Source organism: Opisthorchis viverrini, assembly GCF_000715545.1.
Source record: "Opisthorchis viverrini unplaced genomic scaffold opera_v5_4, whole genome shotgun sequence".
Taxonomy (NCBI): domain Eukaryota; kingdom Metazoa; phylum Platyhelminthes; class Trematoda; order Opisthorchiida; family Opisthorchiidae; genus Opisthorchis; species Opisthorchis viverrini.
Genome location: NW_008751660.1, coordinates 4174993 through 4189556, shown reverse-complemented (window position 1 = coordinate 4189556; position 14564 = coordinate 4174993). Strand labels below are relative to the sequence as shown.

Genomic DNA, 14564 nt, shown 5'->3' with positions numbered 1-14564 from the left:
ATCAACCCATTTACCATACATCTTACCGTGCTTAGTGAGACGAGTGAAAATTTCAAGACTAGCAAGGTTCGGGTTGCATAGACGTTGAACTGTTGCAAGCGCATCTACAAGAAAATAAGGTTGATTGCGCATCGATTTATCCCGATCTCACAATTTCTCCATCCTATCTCTGAAGAATTCGCGTAGCATGTTTCCCACCAACTGCATTAGCATCGACAATACTACGCCAGTAATACACAGTTAAGCCTAACTGATATACCATGAGGAACGAACTCGTTATTACAGTGAAAAGACAAAATCTTTTCGGAGAACAATCACGAACCGGCTTTCTTTACCCTACAAAGGCAACGCAATAAAAACAACTTGGTATCTTGTCAGAGTACAGCACCATCAGTTGGATCGGCTGCGTTGAACCTCTCCCAACGCAAGCTCAGCGCCCGATAACAGACAGCACTTACCGACCAAAGAAAGATAGTATGGTGCTGGCATCCGGTAGTGTTTCCATCCCTGCTGCGCAGAATATCACGTGGATCCAGCAAGTAAGGTACCAGAGATCTCACACTATTCAAATTGACTCTTACTTATTCCACGTTGTCACATCAAGCCTTTCTCCAACGATGGTCTGTAATGGAATCAAATGGCTTTCTTACAAGGTGGTTTTGGTTAGTAGCGCGCAGCCAAACTTCGTCGATCATTATCGCACAATAGTTCAAAGAGAATTATCAGCACAACGAAGCAAACGCACAGTGGATATTCACAGAAACATTGGATTCTGGATTTTGCACAATCTATAAGATCTCGCAAGATTTTTACTTGATTGCGAATTGCAATTCAGTGGTTCGATGCTGTTGGTGACCAGCAACATTGTGAGCGATATAGCTACTTTCAAACTATACTAATCATTCAAGGTCGTAATAAATGAGCGAATGGATAAGTGTTACAAGTTGGAACGAATGAAGCAAGCCAGGGATCTCCAGATCATTGCACAATATCTAACGGCGTTGCTGCTGCTAGTCCCTACTTTACAGTGACGTATTGAATCGGGGGAGTTGGGGGATATCCTGACGTCCGTTACCAAACAATTCATATTTTTTGTTGTAGATAAAGGCCCTGAAATAGAAAAATGTCATACTGCCACGCCCAGACATCAAATTTCCCAGGCCAGCAAGTTGCGTCAACAAGTTTCCCATTGACTGATGTGTTTAGAACAGCTGCAGCTTCCATTTCAACTGCCAGCACACATTTGATGGTAATAACCAATTCCGGATCTAGTGAATGTTTCTCGTCCCAGTAAAAACGACAGTACATTTGTCGGTCTTCGAACCTCGCCTTCGGTTGAATATTGTTAGTCGACTTTGCAAGGCAAACATAGTCACGCGCTGTGCTGTTTATGCGGGATGTTTGAAACCCGTTCGGCGTAACCAACCAACACATACACGCACGAACATACACAACTACCCACTCGGCCGAATGCACAGCTGAAGTGATCCGGCCCCATCGAACAAAAACCAATAGCAGTTGGGCGCTATTCAGTGAACAACGACGAGGTTGTTACGTGAAGTTGCCGTATAAATAGACCGGCATAACCGGCCGGGTAAGTGACCTCAATCGGAAAGCATACCGCATGGCGCAGTGTACACAGTAACATGTCATTGTGTTCCACTAGTATGCCACGCTCGCACGCAGTACTGGAACAATCCAAAACTGTCTTAGTAGCTGCATGGGTCTTGTGCACTACAGTAATCGCTGTCGGGCATTGTTCCCTACCTAGAAGATACGAGTACTGCTCATACCCAGAAGTGAATGCTCAGTCAGTACATCTCACCTGTCCAACAAACTACGTGGAGGTGGGTGATTCAGTTTCATACTACCAACAAAACCAATGGGAACAATCACCAAGACTGCTTCGAACTGTCCTTATCACCGTTAACTCGAAAGCAGAATTGACCCAGCTAAAACTGCAACCGTGGTCAGAAAACTCAACCACATATTGTGAAGTGCAACGGAACATAAGTGGAATTCCACAGGTTGTGTCAAGGACGGACTTTTGCTTAGGAAACACAGCAGGTCAGTTCGTAGTGAAACCATTTGGTTTGCTGTAATTATATTAGCTTACTGAAATGCCTAGCTCCATGAAATTTGGTCACCTGAATGTCAGATCGCGCAAAAAAGTGACAAAAAAAGGATAGCACGGGTGTGACTTTCAATGAGACATGTTATTTACCTACTGTCTGATATGGTAGTTTGGTCCGAAAAATTCTGACCTGCTTATTTCGATCACACTGCAGTTTACAACCCACAACTGGTCCTTTTCGCTCACTGCTCGTCCGTTCTTTCATGCTGCTGTAGATCTCCCGTTATCCATGGATGATGTCAATCAATATTGTAGGGTTATGAATGCCCCAAATCCTGTTAACATGCACTAGATGAGGTTGGATAAAAAATATGGCCCAGGAATTTTTCCAAGTCTAAAGTCTCCTGTCTGTCGGCTTAGGAAGTTCTCAATCAAGTTCTCATGTTGAACAGAAGCGCGTGATGAGTGGCTGCGTCCAAAAAAGTTACACAACCCATTATACACATTGATAAACGGATTTCTTGGGAGTCAGGTTGTTCAAGTTATTCTTGTCTCAAAAAATACAACTTGGAATCGTAACCTCAGAATACTGATGTGCCAGAACTATTCGTCTCCTCATATTTGCAAAAGATTATCCAGAAGTAATCCAATTTCCCACAGACTACTTAATTGTCCTTTTTATTAAAAGCTAGCGAAATTTATCATCTTGTTTACGCAGCCAATAGCGTGCCGATCAGCGGTTTTGTATCGAGTAGCATACTAGCGTGTAGAATGTTTAGGTTGACCAAGCACCAATCGTATCAATTTTGTTCAACAAATTACCTTGTCATCTCAATATTGATCGCATTGTAGACTGTACTACCCACTTTCACCGATCTTATCACTGCAAGTCACAGCCAACAAGCATCAACTGTTTGTGTGAACATAAACCAAGTGAATGATCACAAGTTAAACATTAGGCGAATCGTTGTCAAAACAAATTTTGGATAAATTTGAGAGCTTAGTAGTCCACTTGTGTGCCGAGGTTGTCCTGACTGCAGCAGTTTTGATACCTAGCTAACGAACACCAATCATTGGGTAGATTCCGCCTTCGAGGACGGAAGCACTGAAAAGTGACTAACCTGGATAGAACCTTCAAGCTATTACATAGAAATGCTTTAGTTTCATTAATCTAAAAAGTTTTATTACCTGTGACTGACATGCGGGCGGATTCACAATTAACTCTTGGAGATTAACTTGGAGTTTGTTCTTGAATACTGGCATATACGCCATGGTAGGCTTCAGCACTGCCTTGTACCAATTCCTTGTAGGACCGCATTGGTCCGAATTATCGTGATACGGTGCACCGTACTGTTTTTGATGTCTTGAGATCAGAGGTATGCCTGTTTACTAAGAATAACCAAAAAAGCTTTAACCCAGACGTCATAAATATGTTTACAGACTTCGTTCACCGTACTCATCCACTATTTACATACATGTCAACTGGCCATCATCTTTACAATGTGAACCCCTGGGAAAGGAAGCTTTTGAGGAAGTTTCGTAAACTGTTGATCGCGGATGTATGGTCTCTGACGGAAATGGGTTTTTCGGGGAATTACAGCGTTATCAAAATGGTCTTTTAGGAATAAACGCTACCGGTAGAAAATAAATCTTACAAACCAAGTACGATTCATCTTCCTACATGAAGATATCTGCACTTATTTGTGCACTTCACCTGAATTTCGAATGCGGGCATCATCGCCGTCTACGTGACAGCATCCATGTCTACAAAAATGACTTCACTGTACTCCAACAAGGATTTGCGTCAACTCCGTCTTTGTGAAATGGAATTGATACAAGCTTTTCATTGTTCATTACGATATCGGAAATATGCACTTTGAACTGGGATCAAAATTTCCTCTCTAAATACTCTCATTTGTATACTCATTTCGTTTAGACGGGAGATTCAGCTGATTTTTTCTGGATCTTTCATTAATGATGGTTGACATAAACTTAGGGACAGTGCCTACCTGCTGAGCCCCAAGAAGAGTAACATCGGTTATGAGCTGTCGAGGTGATTTCAGTAGCATTGCGGCTTTTTTCTCCCAGAAATTTTCCTCTCTTTCGTGAGCTGACCATGCCTAAAAGTACGGATTTCCTATTCTATAGGTGGAAATGTTGCTAGCTCAGGTAGTGCAGATGGTCGTTGTCTCCTTCGCTGAGCTGGGCAATTTGATTGCAAACGTTTCATCACTAGTCGAACTGACGTCAGCTGTGCGTTGTTAGGAAGGGTAGTGGTGCGTAGCGGTGGGTTAGTGTTTCCTGGTGGATTCCCTATGCTTTCTGGTTGGTGTCATAGACAGCAGTCTATGGATAAGAGAACTGTGTCACCAGCAATCAAGATTCCTTGCAATGCTTTAATATCGTTCGTGAGTTATATCGTGTGTTAGACAATAACGCCACGGATTCGAAAGCACGTGAGTTAAATGCGGGCAACTAAAGTCAACAACAATTTGGGTTTTGGAGAAAAATGTACCCGAATAAGCTTACCTCATATTAGGAAGAAGCAAATCTATAAATACTTGACAGTTCTACCTGTTTTTGTTATCTCACAGCACCGCAGAAATTTGGAGCTTGCAACAGAATTCATATACATCAATGTATTATGTATATGAACACCATCAGAATGTCTTTTGCTTCGATGGCTCAAATCTACGTTTTTCCAACTGATTTCAGTTTTGTGGCGGAAAAAATACTTGCCCAGCTTATGGAACACCCGTTGTTAAGCTGACAGCACTCCAGATGGCATACCGAGTGTGGTTGAAAAAAGGTGAGGGAGCGAAGGACGAGCAAGGAATTAATTGATCTTAAAAACAAAACTGCAAATTATGCGGAGCGAAATCCCCAAAATAATCTATATAAGTTTGTCAAGCAGTGTGAGAAACTATTCAACTCAAGTATTTGTTTGATTTAATTCTTTTCAGCACTGACCGATTCCGGTCACCCCGTTTTCGCGCTGCGTCTTTCTTGATGTAATTTCGTTGCGGGTGTTTACTATTCGATTATACATACAATGGATTTGGCCGAGAAAATGCCTAACAAAGATTAAAACGTTCTTACAGTGTATTTATGTGAAGCAAATTTTCACCTCGTAATTGGCACAAGCAGATCTTACTATCTGTAGTCAACAAGAATGTTCACGTCTGATGTTTACCGAGTAGTTAACAACACGAGTCAAACAGCAGATGTCAGATCGGGCAAACTGACACACGTCATGTTGCGTAGAAGTTGGCACTTGTTTCTACATGCGGATTACTCGAAACAAGAATCAGGATGACTGTGGTGACGTTATATTCATTGGCACGGTTGGTTCGAAATCGTAATAAACTAGGTTCCGGCCAAGGCTGACAGCAGATGCTATTCGTGGTTCTCTAGTTCCTGAAGGGACATCACTGTTCACATTTGATGGCGTGCACTTATGCATTGGCCTGGACAAACTCAACCGAGAAAATCTACCACTGGCTGGATGCAGAATCCGATCAACACTATCTTTACTAATTTTCGTTTCGTACTAACCGTTTGGAAGCACTATCCAAGTAAACACTGCTTCGCCGAAAAATGTTCGGTCCATCTTCTGAAGCAACTAAAACTATCTAATCTTAGAGAAACTGAACAACAGTCTAAATCCGAGGTAGTCCTGACACAAGTGTTCTGAACAGACACCGTCGCGTAGTCATATTCTGGCTACTGTAGACCAACTTCACCTGCCCCACCCTTTGTAAAGCACCAAAGAATCCTGCGATAGTGGTATGGAAAGTAGTACCTGGCTAAAAATACGTGGTAATGACCATCCTTATCTACGTCAGTTTTAATCAGTAAATACCCTAGGAGTATGAAGCCGAATATATGAACATTTTTATCCACATACTTTTCTGCAACTCCTGAAATTTCTTTTGTTAACTTTGAACCATTGGATTCATAGTGGATAGTTTGGTGGAACAAATTAACCAATGGTTTTGGCGAGTAAATGAAGGATCAACGGTCTACATTAGCCTAGCCGGTCTTCCAGTTTTTCAGTCCCCAAAACTGGTGTCGGAACCAGCTGTTGGAAAGCGGTCAGTACATTCTGGACACAACTGAATTGTCATGGTTGAACAGGCAAAACCATCAAATTAAGCCAAGCACAATATGGTCAGTATGCACTTTGGCTTACGAAGAACACATTCAAATACGGAACATTTTTCATTTACCTACCTTAAAGAGCGGAATGGCTTAAGTGGTTAGAGCACGAATCCACCGACCAGAAGGTCCGTGGTTTGAACCCAACCTATTCCCCTCGAATTCCCCTGTCTGGGCTTGGGCAACATAGCAGTATTCCAGCCCTTACGTCTCATTCTGGTGACATGGCAGCTAGGCACCGAAAGGGTGCCACCAATGTTGGCATTCTCAAATGAAACAACGTTGGATTATTTCTCCGTTGATGCGCAACGAGAATAAACTTTGGTTTCCTCCTGAAAACAAACTCAATCTTTTTCTTTAAAGCAGCCGAAGTCGTATGTTTGCTTCGTAACTTGGGTCAAGCACTTGCATACAATCCAACTTCCCATTTCTTCATGAAATCTAAAAAGCTCTTTCAATCTCTTAGCAGGTTTCAGGAATTTCATCTATGAACCGAGTCAGATCAGTCAAGTTTATGGGGATTTCGGTCAGCCACTTGAACTCAGTTGTCCGTTGAGCAGTGTATCACACAGTTCATTCGTTTGGTACAGACTACCCGGGTATCGGATTGTTGGTGCGAACGGACCAACACTTCGGATTGATAGACTCGAGGAGGATGACCTCGGAGCATACTACTGTGCTCCTGCTGGGCAGAACACTGAAAATGTGCTATCGAAACCGGTGAAGCTGCTTCATGTCAAGGCTGAAGGTCACACTATAGGTAAGTCTAGTGTCCAATTATTTGTGCCGTCACATTCACTGACTGACTGACAGAATACAGAAATGGAGCTCTCAATGTCTCCCACCTATCAACAAAAAGAATTTTCCATGGAGGGCAAGCACCCCACAAATCATCTGAACTTTAATCAGATGCGATGTCAGACAGTCGAAGATAATGTCATGTGGGCTGAGCGGTTAAGGAGTAAGGTGATTTTGTAGCCCATTTCAGTTCAAGGTGATCACACTGCTGATCAGTCATTCGTGGACGAATGACAAATATTCAAGATGCTTCCGGTTCAACTCTCTTTTGGGATTACTGGGCTACGTACGATTAATGGTACCTAGCCAGGATTAAAAAACTATCATTTGATTTTTGGATCACAAGTACAGGTTGGTTTAACCTAACAAGAGGAATCCCCCAATATTTATGCAATGGTGATTATTCTGAGTTTAGGTGAATATGCTTGGGGATTTCCAAGTTGACTGTCAGCTAACTCCCCAAATTACCAACATATGGTCACTGGTGGCCTCGAAAAGTTGGATTTTATTTACCTAACATAACGATAGAATGGATAAAAACATAACGGAAAAGGACGGAACCAATGTTCACCCATTAACATGTGCTTGTTGAAAAAATTTAATGCAACGACCTTGGAACGGAGCGAGGAGATCATGCTCAGAACATGTAGGTGAAGGATTTCCTTGATTTCCTTTCATAGGTCACGGCAGTATATGGAACATTGAGCAAATAAAACAAACCATTTTGTTCGTTTGGTTATTGAACAAATTCTCATGTCTAAGCTAGTGAAGTCGTTTGGGATTTTGACGAAAATGGGGAGAAGTATTAGTGCAGTCCTGAAAAGTTTCCCACAAAGTGTTGCCAACCAAACAACATTGAAAATCAATTCATCCCTTCTCGGTAATTCGGATGGAGGTATAAATTTGCCTAAAATTGCTATCAAACGTATGTTCTGACTAGTTTGTTACAGTTAGACTATTCGGTTTCTTCACTTAACGATGTTATGCTTTTACCGCCGGTTGATCGGCGCTCTTATATTAGTCTCTTTCACACCCTGATTTGCTCCCTTAACTAGTCTTCAAACGTCCGTTGGTATCCACCACTTTCTCCGGATTCAGGCGCTATTATTGCGCTGATGTGCCAAATGAACTTAGGCCGGTCACATGGGAACAGCCTCTCGGAACCGTACTCCTCAACTTCTTTCAGTCCGCAATCGTGATCAAACGGATGTCGGAACCAAAGGAAAATGTGGACATGTGGTGCCATTACAATTTATTCGAACGAGAGAAACGTCTGTCCGACTCGACCAAAACCAGAGTACGGCGCCCGAGACAAAACGCCGTTCGTAAGTAACGTATTTGGCTGCTGATGTTTAAGGCAATTCGCACATTAGGCGGGCAAGTTATGGGTAACTAGTGAGCAAATTACTCGGTGCCCACCTCACGTCCTTGCTAATCCATCTGGGCTGAACAGAATATAAGCAGACGACTTCTAGAAATAGTAGGATAATTGTAAATCATGTTATAAACGTGATTAGGAAAAGTTGATTATGTTATACATAAAGTTTTAAGGATTAAACACCATAGCTACATGGTAAGAATCGTAGAGCACCCGTGATGCCTTGAGTTTACTGAGTTTACCCTAAAGCACTATTTAGAAATTACCCAAAGAAAAATGGCATGACGCAGGGCATAAGTTACCAGCGAATAATGAAACCGGTCCGCCAAACAACAAAACAAAAACTCTTAGCCACGTTCTCACATACTCATACTGACTGCCGAAGGGGCCCGACAGAAACAGAGTAAGCAGCGCACCCGAGCTACCTACATTCCAAAACACTGCCAACACAGTAAGACAATCAAACCGCAGGGGGTTACGAGGGTAGGAACAGATATAAGGAATTGCAACGAGTATCAGAAGCTCCGAAGGATATAACGCGTACAGTCACTAAGCAGAAACATCCATTGCCTAATAAGTCAAGTATCCGGTGGTGAGGAGTATCTCGCACTAATGAAGCTCTCTGATTAGAAATATCTAGAAAAAATCATACAGAAAAGAGGTTTGCAGGGCCATTCAGACATTTTTGCAACAACCTGGGTTTCAATAAATCCACAACACGATTCCAAAACACGCCAACACAGTAAGACAATCAAACCGCAGGGGGTTACGAGGGTAGGAACAGATATAAGGAATTGCAACGAGTATCAGAAGCTCCGAAGGATATAACGCGTACAGTCACTAAGCAGAAACATCCATTGCCTAATAAGTCAAGTATCCGGTGGTGAGGAGTATCTCGCACTAATGAAGCTCTCTGATTAGAAATATCTAGAAAAAATCATACAGAAAAGAGGTTTGCAGGGCCATTCAGACATTTTTGCAACAACCTGGGTTTCAATAAATCCACAACACGATACATTTATTTTTGGGTCTACATAACAATTCCCTCTAAAGAGAAACATCGTGGATACAGCTGAGTGGATGGTTCCCGGCGTAGCTCTGAAACTACGAGTGCGTGAGACATAGACGTTCACACTTATCGATTTTTTTCGACATTAGGTTTTTCGTTTCAAATGAACTGATGTGATTAGAATCACTGTTCGGATTGGAGTGGGTCTGTTCACCTATGGACGACGCACTAGTTTACGGATGCAACCACCCTCGAATATTACCACCCTTCAAGAGAAATCGATTTATTTCGGGGCCCATGTTCGCGTTCTCCATCATTCATGAAAGAGTGCACAGTCCGTCTAAAAAAAGTCCCTCGCACAGGGGAATCCAAAAACCTTTCCACTTTTGTAACCACTCGCAAGCAAATTACTCCCATCTCTTTATGATACCCAAAGTAATTTGGAGTGGTCCTCAAGGCATGACTTGTTGGCGTAAAACCATTTCACCAAAATTTCCTGCCAAATTGTAAAAGGCAGTAGGATTGACTTTGATTAGACATAAAACCAAAGAAAAATGACCACTTGCTTTCAAATATATTCCTGTATACTTTCTGTGCTTCAGAGTTCAAGTATTTTTACGAGAAGATTTGACAAAATTCTTAGATGCCATACCATGGAATCTTAAGATGACTGGATGTAAAGTCAAGATACCCTGAATGCTGTGCAGTGTGCCGGAATTTGTGCCATAGATAAGCCCCTCACGGGACATCCGAAACTCACACCGAGTCATCTTTAGATTTCTGTTGTAAACTTAGGTTTATTGTCGAACCGTAGTGAAAATATTATCTATACGTCTCATAAAATCTGTCTAACAGGGAAAAGATCCGAAATTGTTTAAAAAATTATGTAGGTGGACCGCATTTACGGAAGTATGGTAAACATGTATTTTCTAAGTACAAAAGCTATCTGTGGGCCAGCTACCGGTCGTTCCTAACGGAGGAATCAGACGTCTTCGAGGCAATATAGTCTACCAAATGTTATCTTACTGCACATTTGTTCGGCATCCCGGTTTCCGGACAAGATGCGGTAGGATGTGACAAAACAGAATCTGAATAGGTTTGATAAAAAATGATGTACAATCGTTCATTTGGTGGTCGCCAGGTGTGGAGCGGCAGTGTATGCGACACTACACCGGACATTGTGAACACGGTTGCTGAATAATTTTTTTCAGAAATTCGATCGATTTCCAGAATGTGTTTACTATTCGCCTTTTGCACTGCTAAATTTTTCCCTAGGCAAAAATGTTGTACAAAGAGACCTCACTTGAGCCATTTTATCTCAGCAATCGTAGGTCACTTGCAACTTAAACGTCCTTGTAGAGGCAACATTGTTCTGTCTCTTCGTCGTACTAACGGCTTTACTCGACTGAATTTCGACCCTTACTGTCAACAGCTTGAGCGGAACTACAGGAAATGTGCAGTATTTCGGGTCGTTGAGTTTTCCTGAAGAAATTTGTTGATAAGTCAAATGAATTGTGAAAGCACATTTCATCAAGACGAATATGTTGGCGGTATTTTCATTTACACTGCGGAAGAGCTCCGTGCATGAAATCGGGTCTCCAGTGCAGCATGCACGTGTGCTTATTCTGAATATAAGTGCTTTGTGACAGGCTGACTTAATTAATCCAACTATTTACTCAGACAATGAAGCGCTAACCATGCTTTCAGGATGCGAATTTACTCAATTCTGGCTAATTCCTTAGAAGCGCTATCCGATCCAAAGTGGCAACCCAAAGCTAAGGCAATTTGCACTATAAGTTATTTAAACTATTAATTCGAGAAAATAATTAACTGGATTGATTTGTCCAGTACGACTGGAGTTTGAAAACGTCCAGGTAACAAAATAACTCATCTTCTGGCACCATGAAATGCGCTGATTTGTTTGTTACATTGAGCTACGCCGACTGGGCCCGGCCACGATAGACAGTGCCAAGTACGCTTTGCGCGGAGCCACATGTACATCCATCTGTACGCCCTGTAGCCGCGCAGAACAAAAAGAATAAAACCAAAAGGTAAATAGGAAATTTCGGCGGTAAGGCCTTCAGCATGCCTAAATGGTGGCATGTAGCCTTGAAGGTTAAACAGCTGGTACCCAAACTGCGGACACAAGGTTGCCTGGTGACCCGCAGCAATTATGTGACGCGCCCTACGCTTACACGTATTACTAGCTGGAGCTTGTCAACATGCTGCAGCTTAAAACTTAGCAACAATTTTGAAATGCCCCATATTCTTGTGGTTAAACAAGCATTCAAAATAATTCTAAAAGTCCTCTAGGCGGATAAAATCTCCGATTAAAAACCGTAGTCCTAAACTTGCTCCATTTTGTCAGCCCTTTTCATTCAGGTAAGCCACGTTAGCCGCCTACGTGATACAGTTTCGAAGCCATCCCCGAACGCTTGTAACCAGTTCGCTGATAAAAATAATAAATTTGCCAAACAGTTAAAAACAACAATCGGGTAAATGACCCTATAATGTTCAGTGTGTTCCTGATTTATTCATGGTCAAGGTAACAATTTTCTTCTTGGCAATTTTGGTCACTCAGAAGAGGTTTTACCCGAAAAGGAATCACTGTGTTTATAAAAAACATTGTGGTTCTTTAATGCTCTTTATGTTGTCTTAGTAAGCACGTTGCCAATGGTCCTCATGAGGTTGTAGTATAATATGGAAATAAAGGAGTAGTTTGTTGTGAGTGCAGAACGTCCGTTTTGTCCGTTAATGCGGGTGGTGATAAAGAAGCGAACTCCGGAAATTTTCAGCTTTTCTGTGATGCCGGGCACATTTAGGTTCGTTTTTATCGCGGCTATCTTCCTTTCTTCTCTATGGGACCGCTGTAGATTTTGTCTATCCCACTTTCAGCCGCATCTGCTTTTGCAACCTCACAGCCTCTTTTGGTTAGCGAAAACTTAGAAGACGGTGGAGTATTCAAATCAAAAAACGACTGATTCGAAGTCTGGGTTGAATCCCGTTTGAGTGTGAGGCAATTATACGGTTTTAAGTTCTATCAAATAATGAGTTTCTAGGTGAGCGATTTGGAATGCATAGCTGCAGCTTTCGTGCTTTCTCCCTTTGGAGCACAAAAAATTAGGCATCAGAAAATGGCTTAGCTTGTACATATTGTATGAATTATGTATTCCATTATTTAAAGTGTAATAAATCCTAGTGAAAAGTTTGGGTAATGTTTCGCGTGTTGAGGGTTGTACATGTTTAGTTGGAGCAACGTAGATGATGATTGTGATCTTTCAACTCCCACTGCATAAACGAGAAGAGGAACACATCCATTGATATCTCTTAGTTGGACAATCTTTAGAACGTACGTTTACATTTATGTTAACCTCAGCGAGTTTAGGATCTAGGTGCCCTCTGGTGATCCGCAACACTGATTCTTATACTCTTTTTTGCCGAAGGTTTGTAATTAACACCTTATTTTCCAGAACTCCCGCTTATCAAGCTATTTCCTCGGGCTTCGAAAGAAACGCTGGACGTGAAGTTGGGGTGTAAATGGCTTGGCCCGATACCTGAAGGGCAAACAGTTATGTACCGGTGGCGCAACAACATAGACTATACTGAACAAACGGGAGAGGAAATCACGACCACACTAGAGGAATATTCCTCAACTGAACTCAGCGCGAAACGGACTTTGATCTGTCAAGTTGAAAGTGAAGAGACAGGCGAAATATTTGGGTCAGCTGAAATCAGTCTTGCTCCCACATCTGTAAGAACTATTGGAACTGTGGGTAAGTGTCAGCAAGTTTGTCAGTGTCGAATTATTCACGGTATTGTTTTAATCATCTAAAATCTCCAGCAGCTTACTAATCCGCATCGATTTCAGAAGCGCCATATGGATGCATGTTTATTGTTACAGAAAGGTTGTCCACAAGTGTGGATGTTTTTGGAGTGTGGTACAGTTTCGCATTGCAGCACAAGATCCAAGTAACCAGTTTGACAAAATAAATGCATTTAGTATGAGGATACTTTAATTCAATTCATCAATAGCCCTGTCCTTTTTTTTGTTGAACTCCAGTGGTCTACCATCACTCTTATAGCATATCCATACCTTGAAAATATAAATGCGGATCAAGCAAGAAATGCCCCATCTCATAGTCCTCTCTGAAAGTCGGATTACAATTAATGAGAGCACAAACATACTACTAAAATACGTATGTCAGGGTCAACAGGCTTTTTATTGCTGAATGTTACCCACTGGAGATAAAACACAAAACATTTAAAACTTTAATGGGACCCAAGCCTAACCCGTTGAATGGCAACCCATCAAATACAATAACCGTTTTCCTTCAAGCTTGATTTTACCCAAAAGCATTCATCAAAAGGTTTTTGTCGCTTGAAGGGAAACTCCCCAGGAGAGAAGCCTACGATTTTTTCTGGTATGAGTGACTCTATCCTTGAAGGCCACGAACCTTACGCGTTCCAAGATATCCACTCAAAAGTCGGCAGATTTCAAGAGATGGATGGCAATCTCATGTATATAGCTTTGGAAAGGGATCAGTACTTTGGCATCTCACGAACTGCTCAACGGTCTGAATGGGTTGTTGGACCAAAACCCTGTCCTACTGTTCCTACTAGATGATTGTCAGTGTTACACTCAGAGTTACATTTATACATTGCAAAGTCAAACATTCCTTTGGAGCTTTCTTTCTCAATACTACTTTTTTAGCTCTCAAATCAAGTTGTTCCTCCAGAAATCACCAGCCATCATACATTTGCTCTTGTGGACGGTTCTGCTTAGTAGCGGAGGCAAACTGTCGTCCAGCATATTACATCATTGGTAATCGCTTACCCCTTGCAATCTCATAACAACTAGTAAGGAGTGGAAAGAAAGAGAGAGGAGGACATAGAGCAGAGAGCCTTATCTTAGTAGGGAAAATCCGGAAAGAATGAGATGCATACACGTTCAGAAAGCATTATAACGATCTGTCCTTACATACAATATAAGAGCAGGTCGCTATCAACGCGATTAACTTGACATACATTGTGAAGTTCGTCCCCATAGAACACACTTAATTTCGATGCTTCACTGATAACGATTCGTTACCATGTGCTCGCCTGGTCATTCCGTTATTGCCAGCCTGTAGCCGGATATCTCTGCTATG

At 41.9% G+C, this 14564-nt stretch overlaps 1 protein-coding gene across 1 annotated transcript in view; it reads left to right on the top strand.

The window, feature by feature from the left end:
- Positions 1-1615: 1615 nt before the first annotated feature.
- Positions 1616-14564, top strand: part of T265_00466 (hypothetical protein) — a gene marked incomplete at both ends in the record, with an annotated part of 178917 nt that continues 165968 nt past the window's right edge. Inside the window, 4 exons of the mRNA XM_009164239.1 lie at positions 1616-2067; positions 6702-6992; positions 8086-8355; positions 12888-13190. Of these exons, the coding sequence (XP_009162503.1) occupies positions 1647-2067; positions 6702-6992; positions 8086-8355; positions 12888-13190 (1285 nt within the window). The remainder of the gene's footprint in view (positions 2068-6701; positions 6993-8085; positions 8356-12887; positions 13191-14564) is intronic.